Genomic DNA, 20063 nt, shown 5'->3' with positions numbered 1-20063 from the left:
GAGTGAGCATTACCATCTGAGCTCTGCCTCCTGTGAGGTCAGCGGTGGCATTCCATTCTCATAGGAGCAAACTCTATTAGTGTGAACCCTACTGTGAACTGTGCATGCAAGGGACCCAGGGCACATGCTTCTTATGAGAATCTAACTAATGCCTGATGATCTGAGTTGGACAGTTTCATCCCAAAAGCATCCCCCTCTGTGTCTGTGGAAGAAAAGGTTGGGGACTGCTGCTGTAAGGGACTATTTGAAGACAACCCAGCAATGATTTTTGCTTGAAAGTTTCCAGGCAAAATCTGCAAACCAGTTCTCCTATCCTGACCTAGAACCTGGTATTATCCACAATGCCAAGAATGCGTACATACATGTGCTTGTATTACTCTCCTTAGGACTCCTGTGGCAGTGACCCAGGCAAGCAGTACTCAAGATACTGACCCTGAAAAGCAAACTTACCTCTTCTTTTGCTCTAGTAGTCACTCAAAAATCATTTAATTCTAATGAAAAGGGGTAGTTGTGTGATTTTTGTGGGTAAAATTTTAGACCTGTTGAAAGGAAAAAGCTTTTATATGTAATAAGTTTACATATTATAATTTATACACACACAGTTTCACTGTGTTAACCAACTCTGCTCTAGAAAAAGAACCAATGAGGTTTTGATGACTAGCTGTTCTCTTAGTCCTGGGAGGTGTAGATTCTCTTACTCATAGGCTGTGTGTGTGTGTGTGTGTTTGTGTGTGTGTGTGTGTGTGTGTGTGTGTGTGTGTTTTCAGACAGTTTTGCTCTGTTGCCAAACTGGAGTGCAGTAGCGCAATCTTGGCTCATGGCATCACTGCAACCTCTGCCTCCCAGGTTCCAGTGATTGTCCTGCCTCAGCCTCCTGAGTAGCTGGGATTATAGGCGCATGCCATCACACCTAGCTAATTTTTTATATTTTTAGTAGAGATGGGGTTTTACTATGTTGGTCTCGAACTCCTGAGCTCAGGTAATCCACCCGTCCTAGCTGCCCAAAATGTTGGGATTATAGGTGTGAGGCACTGTGACCAAACTTTATTATCTTATGAAAGATTTTTGCTGAATGAAAACTAAGTTCATTTTCTATCCCAAAATGATTTTGCTGTGATGAGACCCAACATTGGTGTTTTACTGATGCCAAACATGACTGCATAAAGCTCTATTAAACTGGGCGTGGTTTGGTTGGGAGTTACATCTTTATTTTGAATTTGTGGACTTTAACGTAAGTGTCAGAAAGCAGGATTCCTTGTAACCCTGCAATTCGTGCAGCCAGCTTTTGTCTAGTGTAGATGAGATTTGGCAGCTACTACCCAGAATAAGAAATTGATTTTAAAATTTCAAATGAACACATTATATGTTTAAGATGTAGATTCCCTCTATTTTCACAAAAAGGTGAAAAGCAGTTGTAAATGTTTCCTTTGCCAGAATAATTTAAGTGACTTAGTATTTAATGAAATGAAAAGATTATGGTGATAGCATTTTAGGGCTGTCTTTGTCTACCTGTATCCTCTTTTATTTCCTCCTATAATTTCAGTCAGTTTCTTGAAAAGAAAGACTTTTTTTTTACTTTATCTTTTTTACTTTATCTTACTTCTATTCTTGACTCCTAAATGTTGTTGTCCCTGAGAACTCACCCATTGCCTCTCTTCCTCTGAAGCTTCCCCTGGCTGAACTTCCCCATCTGTGTTCTGATGCAGCATCCTGTCCCTCAGGCAGGGCTTCAGACTGCAATTGGATGTCTCACAGATATCACAAATAAACATATTAATAATTGAATTCATGGTTTATCTGTAAATACTTATTTTATTTCTTGAGACAGGGACTCGCTCTTTTACCCAGGCTGTTTGCTTCCTTTGTAGCACTTGTAATCACAGCTCACTGCAGCCTCAACTTCCTGGGCTTAAGCCGTCCTCCTGTCTCAGCATTCTAGCGCCACCCACAGAATTGGGACCACAGGCTCATGCCAGGATACCCAGTGAATTATTTCATTCTTTGTAGAGATGGGGTTCTTACTATGTTGCCCAGGCTAGTCTTGAACTCCTGTAAGTACTTCATCTGCCTTCTGCTTCTCTCCTCTCTGGGCTTTTCTCCCATCAGTGCACTCAAGAAGGAAACCCAGGTGGCATTCTTGAATGTCTTTGCTCTCATCGTCAGGCCTCCAGCTATTGCTGTTCTACTCCAGATGTTTTTTCCATCTGTCACCTGTCTCTTTCTCCACCCACCCTCCTGCTGCAGGTCATGCTTACCTGCTCCCGGAGCTGCTGCCAGTCCTTTGCTTCCTTGTTCCGTTTTTGTCTCACTCTCCCTTAATGCTTGCCCCGTAAGGCATACAATTTAGATTTCTTTACTAGATGATTTCATTCTTCTCTGTAAAAAACTCAATGACTTCACATGAACCTTGGGATAAAATGCTAAGTTTAACCATGGCCAGAAGGCCCTGTTTGACTTAGCTGTTGCTAAGCTCCCTGACCTAATCTTGTGCCACTCCCGGCTTGCCCTCTCCAGCAGCCATACCTCTTTTTTCATAGCTTCTGAAGACAAAATGCTTTCTTCCCACAGTCTTTCTACCTCTGCCTCGGGTATTCCCTCTCTCTCCTCATTCCACTTTTCTCATCCCCACCCCTCACTCCCTCCATTCCCCACAAACACTCCTAGACACCCTCCTTCTGATCCTGTACATCTTAATGTTCTGGTGAGTTCCTTAATAACTTTTCTATCTACTTTATCTAAAAGAGGACTTTCCTCCCCATTCTTTGAAAATCATTTCCATAGAGAGACTTCCCTTTACTTGGAGGAAATCTTCCCCCTCTCATCCTTAGTGATAACTGCTCTATCTGAAGAAAGTCTCCTCTCCCAATTTTCAAAAATGTCTCTTGAAAGCGAATTGTTTGCTTACTTGGTAGAACTTGTAATAGTCATTTTATTTATTTCTTGGCTAGTTTCTTGCTTCTAAGGGAACATAAGTTAAATTCCTCCATTAAGAGTAGGAACCAGCTGGGCTCAAGGGCTCACATCTGTAATCCCAGCACTTTGGGAGGCCAAGGCGGGCGGATCACCTCAGGTTGGGAGTTCAAGACCAGCCTGGGAAACATGGTGAAACCTTGTCTCTACTAAAAATACAAAAATTAGGCACGGTGGTGGGTGCCTGAAATCCCAGCTACTCGGGAGACTGAGGCAGGAGAATTGCTTGAACTCAGGAGGTGGGGGTTGCAGTGAACTGAGATCATGCCATTGTATTCTAGTCTCGGTGACAAGAGCAAGACTCTGTCTCAAAAAACAAAAAAAGCAGGAACCATGGTTGTTTTACTCATACTGGTATCTCTTAGTAGTCAGGACTTTGCCTTACATAGAGGAAACATTAAATTCATATCTCTTTTTGAATGAATCTTTATATTTAAAAATTTTACTTCTGATTATTGTGTCTTCGGTTTATTTTGATGACAAGGAAATTGAATAGTAGTCCTAATCTTTGACCAAGAATTGATTAGATTAATCTTGTAATAAATTTATTATTAAATAGTCACCTATTAAAAAAAATTAAGCCTTGCAATGTAGTGAGACCCCACCCCTATAAAAAATAAAAGTTAGCTGAGCATGGCGGCATATGCCTGTAGTTCTCCCTGCTCAGGAAGATGCGCCAGGATGATTGCCTGAGTCGGGAGTTGGAGGTTGCAGTGAGTTATGATTGTGCCACTGCACTCCAGCCTGGGTGACAGAGCAAGACCCTGTCTCTTAAAAAAAGAAAATAGAATAAAATAAAAATTACAGTACCAGATCTAATACAAGATAATTTTTCTAAATGGATAAAGCATAATATTTATAATTATCATACTTCGGAATAATTTATTTAGAATATATTTGTATTTTTTGTTCAACATTCAGGGTATAGAAAATGCATAGCATTTCACACACACACACACCGCAAAACAAAACTTTCTTGAGTCTAGGCAACATGTATTATTTTTAACAGCTTTATTAAGATATGTGACATTCAGGCCAGGCATGGTGGCTCACGCTTGTAATCCCAGCACTTTGGGAGGCTGAGGTGGGCAGATCACAGGGTCAGGAGTTTGAGACCAGCCTGGCCAATATGGTGAAAGCCCGTCTCTACTAAAAATACAAAAACATTAGCTGGGCATGGTGACACATGCCTGTAACCCCAGCCTGAGGAAGGAGAATTGCTTGAACCTGGGAGGCAGAGGTTGCAGGGAGCTGAGATCATGCCACTGCACTCTAGCCTGGGTGACAGAGCAAGACTCCATTTCAAGGAAAAAAAATGTGACATACAATAAACTATACATATTTAGAGTGTATGATTGACCTGCATAAATTCCTAATTGGATGTAACCCTGAAATTGCCTTAAAAAGTTATCAGGAAAAGTAAACTATATCAAGTAGTGTATACATGCAAGACAGTACCAAATGAATAATGAAGAGTGTGCCCTCAATGAATAGTGAGTGGTTCTTTAAAATCTTTGTGGATAGTATCAAGAGAATGATTGCTCCTCATAAATCAGATGATATTGCTTATGCTTTGTTTCATTTCAAGTTTTGTCTACCTCTTTTGTATTTTAGCCGAATGTTTCTTCTCGTGGGAGCTCCCAAGGCAAACACTACCCAGCCTGGGATTGTAGAAGGAGGGCAAGTCCTCAAATGTGACTGGGCTTCTAGCCGGTGCCAGCCAATTGAATTTGATGCAACAGGTAAATATTAATGCACAGTTTTCTTTTCATTGATTTCATTTGATTTTTTTGGAGCAACTGGTTTAGTTTAAATGTAACCATTTAATATGGTAATATATATAAGCACCTCAGATCCACAGGGAAAATTATATAAAGACAAACAATTTATTCTATGATTTTTTCCTACAGTTTTTGTGGTAGATGAAAGTATTAAAAGTACATTGTTTTTCCATTGGTTCAGATATCTTCTGCCATAAACTGATAGTATCAACCTGAAGAAATTTGGGGTAAATCTATTAAGATGTTTTTGTACCTTTCTGAGAAGAGGAGGATCATAGGCACAGAAAGGGTTTTTGCTGCCTCTCTGTCAACCAAATTGAAGCATGACTCACTGATTATTGTAGAAGATCAAATCTCTGATCATGAATATATCCAGGCCTTGGGTTGTGCTATAAAAAGCAGTTGAAGAATTTTTCACATTCAAGTAGACTTAGGTGATGTAAACAACACTTATCCAGACTTTGTTGGGAAAATTGTGTGTTATGGTTCTGATAACAGGAGAATTTTATCTTAGAGACAAATTTCAGTGTCAGGATTATGGTAGCAAGGAGAAAAATAGCATGAGGAAGATGATAAATAAGTTTTACATCTTTACCAGTGAAATAAATATACATAATTCTGTATACATTTATATTGGTATGTTCATATATATTTGTGAAATCTGAGAGAATCATTAAGGAAATAGTGTGACATTCTTCTAGTACAGTAGTCTTACATAATTTTTTAATGATTCTGATTTGCGGGCTTTGACAGAGTGCTTTAAGATAAACCTGCACAAAATTAATTCTTTTTCCCATATTGTTATTTCCTGCTGGTACTAAAGTATATTGATTCTGGAAAATATATCAGTGAAATAGGAATTATGATGTGGACTGTTCCATTTGACATTGTGATCAGTGCCAAAATGATTGTTAGTCATTAAGCCAGCTGTTAATGTGAACCAGATCACATGCACGTTTTCAGGGGTTGGTTTTTTTTTCCCCCATTTGAAATCATCTACATTAAACTCTGTTGTATTTTTCCATATTTTTACCATAAATGGAGAAACACCTGTGATTCAGATTATGACAGTTCTAGGACATTTATTGTCTAATAAAATGTGAGTACTAATAAGATGAAACCACAATTTAGATTTTGATAGGTCAAACTGTTCAGATGTTTCTATACTTAACACCGTAGGTTTTTGTGTATTGCAAGATAATTTATTGCTTTAGGTAATTTTTTGCTTATTGAAAATAATATACGCACATGGTGAAACAAATTTTTAAAAGTCTCAAAGGGTATATAGTGAAAAATATAATTCACCCACATCAGTCTTCTTAGAGGCAATCACTCCTTTTTTTTTTGAGATAGGCTCTCACTCTATCACTCAGGCTGGAGTGCAGTGGTGTGATCATGGCTCACTGCAGCCTCCACCTCCCAGGCTCAAGTGATCTTCCCACCTCAGCCGCAGGAGGAGCTGGGACTACAGATGTGTGCCACCAGCCTGGCTAGTTTTTATTTTTTTTATTAACTTTTTAATCTAGAGACGGGATTTTGCCACATTGCCCAGGCTGGTCTTGAAACATCTGGACTCAAGCAATCTGTCTGCCTCAGCCTCCCAAAGTGCTAGGACTACAGGTGTGGCCCACCATGCCCAGTCTGAGGCAATCAATCACTCTTAACAATTTTAGAATTTTCTTAGTTCTATATATGTATGCATCCTTGAAAAAAAGGCAACTCAAAAATCTGATGCCTCCTTGCACTGTTGTAACAACAGAAATCTCTTGTAGATCTTTCCTTATTGGAAAGATCTCATTTTTTTGTAAATCACTGATGCTATTCTATTGTATATACGTATGTAATATGCTTAAATTTGCTTTCTACTAGTGGATACTTTAGTTATTTCCAATCTTTTGTTATTATGAACACTGCTGTAGTGAAAATGTTATGTACAAGTATTTGTACAAATATGTGAATATATCTGTATGATAAGAGGGATTTGTATATTTAAAGTTTTGTTAGGTATTATAAATTTTCCCTCACAGAAGTTTACCTCTCCAATTGTGTTTTTTAAAACCCATGTCAACCTCATTTGTTACCATATTTTTTAAATCTTTGTCAATTTTATAGGAGGAAATAGTATCTGTTATGTTAATTTTCATTTATTTAGTTAACACTAAGACTGAGTATGTCTTTACATTTGTTTGTAAGCCATCAGTAGCCCTTTTCCTGTGAGCTACTTTTTAGTATATTTGTGCATATTTTTTATTAGTTTGTGATTTTTATAAAATAAATCTCAGTTCATGACATTTCATACTTTTAGTGTTTAGGCCAGAATCTGGAGCCATGTTTGACATTGAATCTGTCAGTAGGTCAAAATTTAACTGCTTCTCATCAGTCTACTGCTAATATTCTGGTCCAAGCCACCATTGTCTTCCACCTGGACTATTGCCCTAGTTTTTTTTATTAGGGCACTGCCAAGAACAAGATGGCACACTTAAATTGGGGTATTTGACTATTTACAGAGGACTGCAAGGGTACCTGGGGATTGATCGTACATCAGCACTAGTTAAAATGTGGCCTCTATGCCTGAAGGCAGTGGTTACCAGAATCTGAAGACAGATTACTAGGTGGAGAGAGCCATGTGACCGGAGCTGTGGCTTTTTTCAGAGGGCAGGAGCCAGCTCAAAATGACCAGAGGATTAAAACCGTGAGCTCACTCTGCTTCCTCCCTTTGATTCTCTGTGCTGTGCCTCATAAACAGTAGGCACATTCCTACCTAACCCTTGCCTGGGCTGTCTCCTGCCTGGCACATTCTTTTCCTGAATGTCCACTGAGTATCTGCTTCACCATCATTTTGAGGATTGCCCAAATATTATCTTCTCAGTGATGCCCTGACCATCTTATTTAAAATTCCAACTCCCTTTCTCACCTTGTATTTCCATCCTCTTCTCTGTTTTTCCTAGCAGTGCTTACGTTGTTATATGTTATTTATTTGCTTTTAGTGAATTTCTCTCCCCATCAATTAGGATGTAAATTCCATTAGGACAGTGTTTTCTGTTTTTGTTTTTGTTTTTTTTTTTTTTTTAATAAAGAAGAGGAAGAGGGGGAGAGAGAGAGATTGCTTTATTGCCAGGGCTAGAATGCAATCTAAATATGGATATGCCTATAATTGCCCTTAATAATGGAGATATAAAAGAAAATGAGGGAAGAGACTAACAAACAAGGAGCCAACCAACATTTCGTTTAAACTTCTAAGTTGATATGATGTGGTACTGATAAGAGTGTATTTTGTATATTTAAAGTGGAGAGTTCTATAAATGTTAATTACATTTACTTGTTCCAGATCTAGTTCAAGTCCTGGATATCATTGTTAATTTTCTGTCTCATTGATCTGTCTAATATTAATGTTGAAGTCTCCCACTATTATCGTGTGGGAGTCTAAGTCTCTTTATAAGTCTTGTATGTCTGCGTATTCCTGTATTGGGTGCGTATATATTGAGGATCTTTAGCTCTTCTTGTTGTTGCATTGATCCTTTTATCATTATATAATGTCCTTCTTTGCTTCTTTTGATCTTTGTTGCTTAATTGTAACTTCTGCTTTTTATTTATTTATTTTAGCTCTCTGTTTGGTTGGTAAATCTTTCTCCATCCTTTGTTTTGAGTCTTTGTGTATCCTTGAATGTGAGATGGGTCTGGATGCAGCATACTGATGGGTTTTAGTTTTTTATTCAAATTGCCTGTCTGTCTTTGGATTGGGGGATTTAGTCAATTTAAATTTAGAATTAATAATAATATATATGAGTTTAATACTGCCATTTAATATTAGCTAGCTATTTTGCCCATTAGTTGATGTAAATTCTTCATTATATTGATGCTCTTTTTGGTATTTTTTAAGAAAGGCTGATACTGTTTGTTCCTTTCTATGTGTAGTGGTTCTTTCAGAAGCTCTTGTAAAGCAGGCCTGGTGGTGATGAAATCTCTGAGTCCTTGCTTATTCACAAAAAACTTCATTTTTCCTTCACTTGTGAAGCTTAGTTTGGCTGGATGTGAAATTCTGGGTTGAAAGTTCTTTTCTTTAAGGATGTTGAATATTGGTCCCCACTCTCTTCTGGCTTGTAGGGTTTCTGCTGAGAGATCTGCTGTAAGTCTGATAGGCTTCCCTTTGTGGGTAACCTTACCTTTCTCTCTGGCTGCCCTTAGTATTTTCTCCTTCATTTCAACCCTGGTGAATCTGACGATTATGTGCCTTGGAGTTGCTCTTCTTGAGGAATATCTCTGTGGTGTTCTCTGTATTACCTGGAGTTGAATATTGTCCTGCCTTACTAGGTTGGGAAAATGTTCCTGAATAATATCCTGAAGCGTATTTTCCAGCTTGGATTCATTCTCTTCGTCACATTCAGGTACACCTATCAAGCGTAGATTAGGTCTTTTCACATAGTCCCATATTTCTTGGAGACTTTGCTCGTTCCTTTTTATCCTTTTTTCTCTAATCTTGTCTTCTTGTTTTATTTCATTGAGTTGGTCTTCGACCTCTGATATCCTTTCTTCTGCTTCATCAATTCGGCTGTTAAAACTTGTGCATACTTCATGTAGTTCTCGTATTGTGTTTTTCAGCTCCCATCAATTCATTTATATTCCTCTCTAAATTGTGTATTCTTGTTAACATTTCGTCAAATCTTTTTTCAAAGTTCTTAGTTTCTTTGGATGAGGTTAGAACATATTCTTTTAATTCACAGAAGTTTCTTATTATCCACATTTTGAAGCCTGCTTCTGTAATTGGAACACACTGGTTCTCCATCAAGCCTTGTTTCATTGCTGATGAGGAACTGTGATCCCCTGCTGAGGGAGAGGCATTCTTATCTTGGGTATTCTCAGCCTTTTTTTGGCTGTTTTCTTCCCTTCGTTGTAGATTCATCCATCTGTGGTCTTTATAATTACCGTCTTTGTAATTGGGTTTCCGAGTGGACGTCCAATTTATTGATTCTCAGCGCTGAAATCTGAACAACCCACTGCACCGACCAAATCAGCGGCGTTAAGATTGATGACGCTTTTCTGACTCTGCACCAAGAACCGACGCTCTGAGGCGCCGGCAAAACCGCCTCGTCGGTCACAAGAGTCGCACTGGCGACCCGTGGGGCTCCTCCGCTGGGAATCTCCTGGTGCGTGAGCAACAAGAATTCATGTGAAGGTGTGGCGTCCTCTCGTTCTTTGCGCTTTCACTGGGAGCTACAATCCTGAGCTGCTAGTGATCAGCCATCTTGGATCTCTCTCCTAGGACAGTTTTTTATCTTTGCACATTGCTGAAACTCCAGGGCCTAAAACGTTGTCTGGTGCTGGCACAAGTTAGTACCCAAAAATGTATGATAAGAGGTTTTTGTATAGTAAGGAAATAACTAAAGTCCTTTAGTTGTCGTAGATATATATATATATATGATACATATATTTATATATTTATATGTATAATGCATATATTCTTATCTATATGTATATCTTTTGTCCCTGTTTATGATATTTCTTTTTTTTTTTTTTTTTTTGAGACGGAGTTTCACTCTTGTTACCCAGGCTGGAGTGCAATGGCGCGATCTCGGCTCACCGCAACCTCCGCCTCCTGGGTGCAGGCAATTCTCCTGCCTCAGCCTCCTGAGTAGCTGGGATTACAGGCACACGCCACCATGCCCAGCTAATTTTTTGTATTTTTAGTAGAGATGGGGTTTCACCATGTGTCCCGACCTGCAGGACGACAACAGGGGCCCAAAGGGAGGGAGTGGGGATGGATGGGCAGGAGACGCGAGAAATGGAGACAAGACAGGAGTCTGATCAAGTCTCGTTTATTGTTGCTGAGCTCACAGCTTAAATAGGCCAGGCAGGGAGGCGGGGCAAAGGAAGCTTGCAGTTGGAAAATTCCGGCCTGGTGTGCCTCGTGCCGCTACCAGCCCCGTGCCGCCTCGTGCCGTCCACGGGCTGGACCTGAATCATCAGGACTTGAGCCTTCCACAAGCGGCACCTGGGCTCTCTTGGCCCCAGGATTTGGCCTGTGCTCACAGCTTCCCACAGGTCCCCCTTTTTTATTTTATTTAGAAATTAGGCTGAGTGGTAGTTATGCCCGCGGGAACCGTGCCTGTCTTAGGTCAGAGGACCCCACATGAGAGAACATTGACTCCTTATTCATCATGGGGAGGGGAAAACGTTTTCCTCCTTATTTTAGGCGGAGTGTCCTTACTCATCCTCCTCAGTTGCCCGTCATTGGCTAACCGGTTCAGCTCGCCGGGTGACCTGAGAGGAAAGGTATCAAGCTCCATCTCTAGGTCTACCATCTCCTGCTTGTGGTAATGGACCTGAATGGGCTGCATCTTCATGGCCTCAATTTGTGATCCTGAGAAACTCCTGAGTTTGCTGAGTATAACAGGACCGATTAGACAATAAGACAAGGAGGGAAAGCAATCAGAATAAATAATACCATGTTGTTGACTCCTAAAAAGGGAAAAGATAGAAGACCCTCAGGGCTCGATGTCGTCCCTGGGTGGAGTTGGTTTTTCGGATTTTTTTGATACTTACTTGCTTTACAAGTCTCTCGGGAAGCCACCTGGCCGAATCGGCTTCCTTGGCATAAATGCACACCGATCCTCGACCCCAAATCAGGACCGGGTCCGGGCCATGCCATGCACCCGTCATGGGATCTTTCCATATTACCAATGCATAATGGCTTTTGGATTCAAAATGCCAGTGTCGATCAGCAGCGGAGTGTCCTTCTTGATCCAGTGTTAAAAAATTTAAAATAAATAAAGAGTGTGATAAAAGGTTTTTTGGTGATTCCTTATGGGGGTACCACTCCCCCTTTTTTATTTTATTTAGAGTGGTTTTTATGGTGAGATGAGCTCTTTCTACTATGCCTTGTCCCTGGGGGTTGTACGGGATGCCTGTAACATGTTGAATGTTTAGCTGAGTACAGAATTGAGTGAAGGCTGTACTGACATAACCAGGCCCGTTGTCAGTTTTGATTTTACGTGGACACCCCAGGGATGCAAAGGCAGTTAAAAGATGAGCAATAACATGTTTTGTGGCTTCTCCGGTTTGTGAAGTGGCAAAGATATATCCACTACAAGTATCAATGCAGACATGAACGTATTTAAGATTTCCAAATTCTGGGATGTGGGTAACATCCATTTGCCAAAGGACATTAGGTAGGAGGCCTCGAGGGTTAACTCCAAGATGTGGGACCGGTAAGTGAGGTGCACATTGTGTGCAGGACTTTACTATTTGTCGGGCTTGTTCTCTAGTTATGTGATGGAGTAGTCTTAAGGATTGAGCATTAAGATGATGAAAGTTGTGCGAATATTGTGCTTGAGCTAGAGGGGTGTTAGGAAGTTGAACTAACAAAACACGGGTGACTAGGTCTGCCTTGGCATTTCCAGAGGCCAATGGACCAGGTAAGCCTAAATGAGCACGTAAATGTCCAATGTAGAAAGGTTGTGTTCTGGAAATTAATAGCTTTTGTAGCTGAGAAAATAGCTTTGCAGCAGTTGAGGTGTGTTTTATGAATGGGGCTGTTTCTAACTTTAGGACAGAGGTAGCAATGTATGCACTGTCTGTATAGATATTGAGAGGATCATTGGGAAACATGGAAAATGCAGCTATAACTGCATGTAGCTCTGCTAATTGGGCAGATGAAGATTGGGATTGAAAGCTGATAGTTTGGTTTGGGGTAACAAAGGCTGCAAGCCCTGTGGATGACCCGTCAGTGAAAATGGTAATTCCATTTGGAAGAGGATGAAGTCTGGTATTTTTAGGAAAAACGAAATCATGTCTGTTAGCAAAATCTAGAAGCTTATTGGGAGGATAATGATTATCGAGGTTGCCAGTATAAGAGGCAAGTGCAATGGGCCATGCTTCAGTATTTTGCATGAGCCAATGGATCTGCTGTTTGGTATAAGGTTGGACAATGTTGTTAGGTTCCTGTCCGAAATATTCCTTTCCTAGGGTTCTTCCTTTGGTAATTAGACTAGCTACCATAAGGTAGTAAGGTTCAATGACTTTAGTGGGCATATTAGGAAGATGGATCCACATAAGTGGAGCAGTTTGCCAGAACACAGCTGTGGGAGATAATGAGGTATGACATAATGAATTGGAGTGGTTTGTCAATATCGAAAAAGGTGATGGTTTGGTTATTGATAGCTTGGTTAACTAAATTGATAGCTGATTTTGCTTCAGGGGTGAGTTGTCTTAAAGAAGTAGGACTGGGATCTCCTACCAATATATCGTATAGGGGCTTAAGATCAGCTTTGCATAATTTTAGATAAGGTAACAGCCAGTTTATGTCTAATAATTTTTGAAAATCATTGAGGGTTTTTAAACAGTCTAGCCTGAGTTGCACCTTAAGCGGCAGCCATTGCTAAGCCCTGCTGATAGGCAGCGCCTATATCAGAACAAAGGCGGATGTAGCCGGAAAGATCTGTCGTTTTCTTATACGGACGTATGGCGGCTTGGCAAGCAGCATTAGCATTTTCAAATGCAAGTTGTTTAACAAAGTCAGTTCCAGTTTCAGCACTGCCGAAAATTCTGCCCGCTGCCGTAAGAAGGCGATGAACGAACTCGGAGAAAAGTTCATCGGGGCCTTGTTTTATGGTAGTTAGAGAGGAACTGACATCCCCTTTTGTGGGGAGCTTTCGCCAAGCCTTCATACCCGCGGCCTGTATCTGGGCATACAGGCCAGCATCATATTGCATTTGCATGTCACTGGAGGCAAAATTGCCTTCACCGGCTAGCATATCAAAAGTCCAATTATTATTAGCTTGGGCATTGCGGCGAGCAGTCTCTTTGCAACACTCATGGTATTCTGACTTCTGTAATAAATAATCCCCACCGGAGAGTGTGGCTCGTGCTAACGTCTGCCAGTCCCCGGGGGTCAGCCAATTTTCGGCCACAGACTCTATAATGGCAGTAGTATAGGGGGCAGTTGCACCATATTGTGCCACCGCTGTTTTTAACTCTTTTATGACCTTAAAATCAAACCCATTATGATGCCGCCAGGCGTTATTTTGTTGGTCCATGATTTCAGTGACTGGAAAAGCAGTGGGCATGAAAGGGTCAGTACCGGAGGGTGCCATGGTTACAGGGCGCTGCCTAGGTATGGCTCCGGTACAAGGTGGAGGGGCGACGGGCAAGCAAGCGTCCCCTTTTACCTTTCCTAGTTTGATTTTTTCTAATTGCTTAATAAGTTCCTGATGTTCAGTTTCAAGCTTTATTTGAGTTTTAAGATATTCTATTTTAGATTGGGTTTCTTTTTGAGGATCAATGGCGGGGAAAGCCATAGATGGAGCTGAAGGCTGAGGCACATACGGAGGTGGCTGAAGTGAGGCAGGCGGCAAATCAGAATTTTGGTATCGAGCCGCTTCACCCTCAAGATCGTCCCAATCAATACCCTCATCAATGCCTTCGTCCTCTGAATTATTGGCTCTGCTGGCTAGCCATACAATCCTCTTTCGATATTTTGGGTTAGCTAATTTTTGTTTAAGGCCTGCGGCTACACGTTCAGCAAATTCCTCTAAGGAGCACACAGACCCACCGCTCTCCGCGGGTTTCTGTTCCTCTTTACCAGAGTTGCTATTGAATGACATTAAGTCAGCTTCCCCTGACTTTTTCTCCTTGCCCTCTTTGGGTTCTGGTTTCTCCAAAACTAATGAATTTTCTTTAAAGGGGGGACTTTTATCGGACAAATTTTTACATGAGTCTCTCAGGCAAGTTTCCCCCTGGGTTATGAGATTAGCAATAACTGGATCGTCATGTTTTCGGGTAATGACCTCATTTATCAGATTCCAGTATGAAAAAGCAACTACAGGGACCTTTTGAAGCCCAAAAGCATCATAATAATTTTTTAGGACTTCCCCTACTCTTTTCCAACATTTTTGATCTATGGTTCCTTCCTGAGGGAACCAGGGACAAACGTCCTTAATATAATCAAAATATTTAATTAACCGGTTTACTTTCACCTTTACTCCTCGCGCCTTTAATGCTATGCTTAATTCTTCTACAAACAACTCATGCTTACTAATTTCCTGACCCATAATATCGTCGTCCACTTATCAGAGAGCAAGGTTGCAGCAGGTTCCCGCGGTGACTCCTCCTCTGGATTTCTTCCTTCAATCCGGCCGGCTTCGACGACGTCCCTCACTGTGTCCCTCGTACTTCGAGCCCCATGTTGGGCGCCAAACTGTCCCGACCTGCAGGACGACAACAGGGGCCCGAAGGGAGGGAGTGGGGATGGATGGGCAGGAGACGCGAGAAATGGAGACAAGACAGGAGTCTGATCAAGTCTCGTTTATTGTTGCTGAGCTCACAGCTTAAATAGGCCAGGCAGGGAGGCGGGGCAAAGGAAGCTTGCAGTTGGAAAATTCCGGCCTGGTGTGCCTCGTGCCGCTACCAGCCCCGTGCCGCCTCGTGCCGTCCACGGGCTGGACCTGAATCATCAGGACTTGAGCCTTCCACAAGCGGCACCTGGGCTCTCTTGGCCCCAGGATTTGGCCTGTGCTCACAGCTTCCCACAACCATGTTGACCAGGATGGTCTCGATCTCTTGACCTCGTGATCCACCCGCCTTGGCCTCCCAAAGTGCTGGGATTACAGGCTTGAACCACCGCTCCTGGCCTGTTTATGATATTTCTATAATCCTTTTGTATAACTTCTAAGACTTCCCCAGTAGAAAAAAAACCTAAAACTTCATTTTTTTACATTAATATTTTTATCCAAATGGTCTGTACTTGAATGTAAGAGGACAGCATAGATTTAAATAATCCAGTCAAGAAAATGTATATCTAAAACAGCCACATTAAACTGTATTAATAGAATGCTCCTAAACTTTCCTTATATTGCTCTCCCAAGGACTGTTCATCCCATCCTAGCCCAAATACATAAGCATCCCTACAATACAAATGTCTTCTCTCTTTTTTATCATCTCAAGAGGGTCAGAGGCTGAGCAGATATGTGGGGTTTCTGAAAGCAGCCTGCCTGGGGCTCAAACCCTGGTTCTACCAGATACCAACTGTTGATGTTACATGGGTTACCCTCATCTCCCTAGTGCAGTATTCTCATCAACCTGCTCCATAGGTGTGGATTACTCCCAATGAGTTAATCTACATATAGGTGAAAACATGTACAGTGCTTAGTACAGGGATTGGCATGTGGAAGTGGCTCAGTAAACACGAGCTGTTTCATGTTGCTGTTCCTCCCTTCTGCCTTCTCAGAGACCTTCCTTTTTCCTTCATTTGCCTCTGTATTCCCGCTGCATTTACCATTACTGTTTTCCTTTCTTCTCCAACTTTGAAGTATGTTTAAAGTTTTTTTTACCCAAAAAAACTAATCAAAAACGGTTTTCCCTTGAACATGTATCATTTCTTTTTTTTTTTTTTTTTTTTTGAGACAGAGTTTCACTCTTGTTACCCAGGCTGAAGTGCAATGGCACGATCTCGGCTCACTGCAACCTCTGCCTCCTGGGTTCAGGCAATTCTCCTGCCTCAGCCTCCCGAGTAGCTTGGACTACAGGCATGCGCCACCATGCCCAGCTAATTTTTATATTTTTAGTAGAGACGGGGTTTCACGATGTTGACCAGGATGGTCTCGATCTCTTGACCTCGTGATCCACCCGCCTCGTCTTCACAAAGTGCTGGGATTACAGGTTTGAGCCACGGCGCCCAGTGGAACATGTATCATTTCTTACGTATCAAAAAATAGAGAAAATACTTATTTCTCTCTTCTTTCCTTCACATCCATGGTTTTTTAATACATTGTGTCTTCATCACTTCCCATGCTTCATCCACTTTAGTGTGGCACTGATCCAACCCACCAGTGATTCTAACTGCAGTTGTTAACAGCAGCCTATCTGCCAGCTTTGGCGGGTGCTTACGATCCCTCATCTTTTTGGACTGCTCTTTTACAGGTCACCCCATTGGACATTCCCTCCTTAAAGTTTCTGCTCTTTGTCTGCTTGAAATGATCACATCCTTTTATCCCTCCTAAGTTTCTTGATACTATTGTGGACTTTCCTCTTTGACTCTTTTTTCATCACTCCATTATTTGTTATACCTCATGGTATCATGAAAAGAAATAGGCCTTGTAGTTCGACAGACTTGGGCTCAAATCTAGCCTCTGTCACTTTTTCTGACATTATCTTGGGAAAATTACCTGCCATTCTACATTGTGTAATATATTCCTGGGGTGATCACAGAGAGTATACATTGGTTAGTTTATTTACTTAATTGTGTTTCCGAGCCCAGAACAGATTTTAGTGCTTAAAAGTGTCCCTTCCTCATGTTTTTAATATTTGGAAAATAATTTACTTTATAAAATCATCTCAGGAAAATTAGCTCTAATTTCAGCATTTCTTCAGTATTTAACATTTTTAAAACTTCTGGCGAGACCTCTGGTATGACTTTTTCTGGCCCATAAAACCTGAGCAGAAGTGTGTCATTTCTGGGTGGAAGGGTTTAAGAGCTGGGGCATTATTCTGCCCCTTCCCATATGTCATGGTGAGTAGTGATAGTTTCACTGGTAGCGCTTCTGTCAAACTGAGGCTTGTAGTAAGGAAGTCATAAAGCTTAGACTGTTACTCATATGCGTGTGTACCAAAAAAAATCCATTGTCATTTTTAACTACTTGAGATTTGGGGGATACTTGTTACTGTAGCATAATGTGACCTAAACTGAATAACACATACAGAGACATTAAAATGGAATATTATCAATAACCAGCTGCTGGAAAGTGGTCATTAAAACCACTTTCTATTCATGCCAAGTTTGGTCTTCCTTTAAGTTTCTAGTCTGATTTACTGGGTATCTGAGTGACTAAATGACTAGGTATTATTGCTTATGCTAAAAATTGCCCCGATGGTATATTGCATTTGGATTTGGAGAAACTATAAAAGTACCTGATAGGGATATCATAGCTTTGGGGCCCTTGAATATAGTGACTTATAACTGGCATGTGTCTTGTGGCAAATCTGGAAGCTATGGCTGTGGAGCTGTTGGAAAAGCTATGAATCATTTCTATGGGGCAAAAGGCTTCGAAGCCAGAATGGCTCCTGTGTCTACCAGGTTTAGTATCTTCATATCTGAGCCATCACCTGGCAGGGCAAAGAGAAGTATCCTGGACAGCTGGGTGGACAGCTGTATGGGAAAATTCATGTAAGGATTCTCACCGAAGGGGTATGTTTGGTTCTGTCCTGCTGGAAAGCTGTGGTTCTGTCCTATATCCTTGTAAATAGACTGGTGCTGCAAATGGCCTTTGGTAGTTTTGTGAGTCTGAAAGTTTAGTTAAGCCTTAAGAAGCCCCAGGTGATTGTTGCATCAACATTTGATGTTTGCAACTGTATGAAATATTCTAGACTAGTTGTTTCATAGTCTGTTTATCCTTTGAAAAAATAGAATGGTAAATATATTTCTTCCGACAAAGAAGAAGAAACCTCAGCTAACTCTAGAATCACAATAAAAAAAATTTACAGTAAAGTGCTTGGAGATACTATAAATGTTTGGCATTAAATAATACATTGTAAAATGGTTCTTTCCTCTCCCCCTTCACCTTTTAGGTTAGGTTCTGTCATATTGGTAGTCTTAGGGCACTGAGTACAGTTCCCTTTATTAAACTGAATTTTTTGTTGATTGTTTTTCCTACTGATGGTATAGTATGTTTGTTTTCCTGAGTAGACTGTATCTAACATCAGTGAACACCTTTACTTCCACTCAACATCTATTCCACTTCCATATGGTGGGTTGGCTGTGTGTATATTGCATGCAAGTTTTGGGCTCTTCATGAAAAGTAATAGAAATAGAACAGGAATTTATTGGAAGGATGTTGGTAACTTAATATTTATCTGAAAAAATAGGCAGGAAATGAGAAGCTAACAAAAGAACAACTAGTGGGTTTTATTGTTGCTGGAACTGCTATTGCTGAATGTGGAATAGCACCATGAGAATAATTTCTTATCCATCATGCCTCTTTGCATCATTTGCTAGAGATTTAAAGCTTTTATAGTAGTGTCTTTTTGGCTGGGTCTAAGTCTCACATCAGTGAAAGACATGGAAAGCCTGTCTTATCTTGCACAAGTGAGAAAATGAAGAAGATTATGAGCTTGTAGAGGAAACTAAAAAGTTAGGGTCTTTCAAGAGAAGAAAAGGTATAGGAATAAGAGGGTGCCTTTTTCTCCTTTTGACTGGAAAACAAGGTAATAGGAAGAAACATCCTTTGCAAATAACTCTGTTTATCTGTTGGGCTAATTAGTAGTTCACAAACTAATTTTACTTTGTGTTTACCAGTGAGGTCCCTGGATATTAGTATATAATTTACTAAAAGGCAGTTTCACTGTTGCTTGTCACATGCATTAAGACATGCACTAGTAGCTAATTAAGAAAGTCTGGATTTTGCTTTTAAGGTAGCATAACACAACTTTCTTAGCTTTTGAAGAAGACAGATGAACACTTTTGATGTGCTTTCTTTCCCACCCAGTAGCATGATTTTGGTGATTTGAGTTGGGGGTAAAGGAGAGGCTTTCAAATATATATTTGAGAGACCAGTCTAAAACTTATTTCACTGTAATTCTGAATGATGGACACAAATAGATTTATACCAAAATAAAGGAAGCATAACTGGAAAGGATCTAACTTTGCCTGGGGACTTTGGAGAAGGCTTCCTAGATTATTTGGTGACATTTGAGCTAATAAAAAATGAGACGAAATTCTTTAGATGTGAAGAGGTTTTCAGGTTGAGAAAACAGTATGTCCTTACTTAGAAAAAGATGTTAGTGACTGAAAATCAAGTAATTCCATGTGCCCTATATATGTGTATATGTGTGTGGACATATGGGTTATACGTGTATGGTGGTGGGGTTGTGGGGTTGAGGGCATGATGAGGAATAAACCTGGAAGTAGCTGAGGAAGGATCTAAATGAGTTTTTTAAAAGATATACTAAATTAGAGGTCTAGCCAAATAAATTTACCATTAAAGCTTAATGCATATGGAATATTAGAAATAGAAGGATCTAGAGCTCCATAGGGACATCTTGGATTCCTGGTTCCTTGTAGATTTCACATGAATATTACAGATGAACTAATACTTTCAGTACCCGTTTTATTAATTTTCCTAGTCACTTTTTTTTGGTAGAATGATACAAGTTACATGAAATAATGAATATTATTATATACACATATTCAAAATATTACAGAAATGACTTTTAAAAATGGGGAATTTTGTGATACGAAGTTTAATTTAGTAGAAGATTCAGTCCAGGATAGAAAAGTTACTTGCTGCTTTGATTTTTGAATAATATTTATGCTTTATTGAGCCT

At 40.4% G+C, this 20063-nt stretch overlaps 1 protein-coding gene across 1 annotated transcript in view; it reads left to right on the top strand.

Moving 5' to 3' along the window:
• The window catches only part of ITGAV (integrin subunit alpha V), a 95403-nt gene that overhangs the window by 8073 nt on the left and 67267 nt on the right, over positions 1-20063 (top strand). Inside the window, exon 2 of the mRNA XM_003944208.4 lies at positions 4585-4712. Coding sequence (XP_003944257.1) covers positions 4585-4712 — 128 coding nt within the window. The remainder of the gene's footprint in view (positions 1-4584; positions 4713-20063) is intronic.

Source organism: Saimiri boliviensis, chromosome 5 (genome assembly GCF_048565385.1).
Source record: "Saimiri boliviensis isolate mSaiBol1 chromosome 5, mSaiBol1.pri, whole genome shotgun sequence".
NCBI classification, from domain to species: Eukaryota; Metazoa; Chordata; class Mammalia; order Primates; family Cebidae; genus Saimiri; species Saimiri boliviensis.
This window is presented reverse-complemented; position numbering and strand designations above follow the sequence as displayed.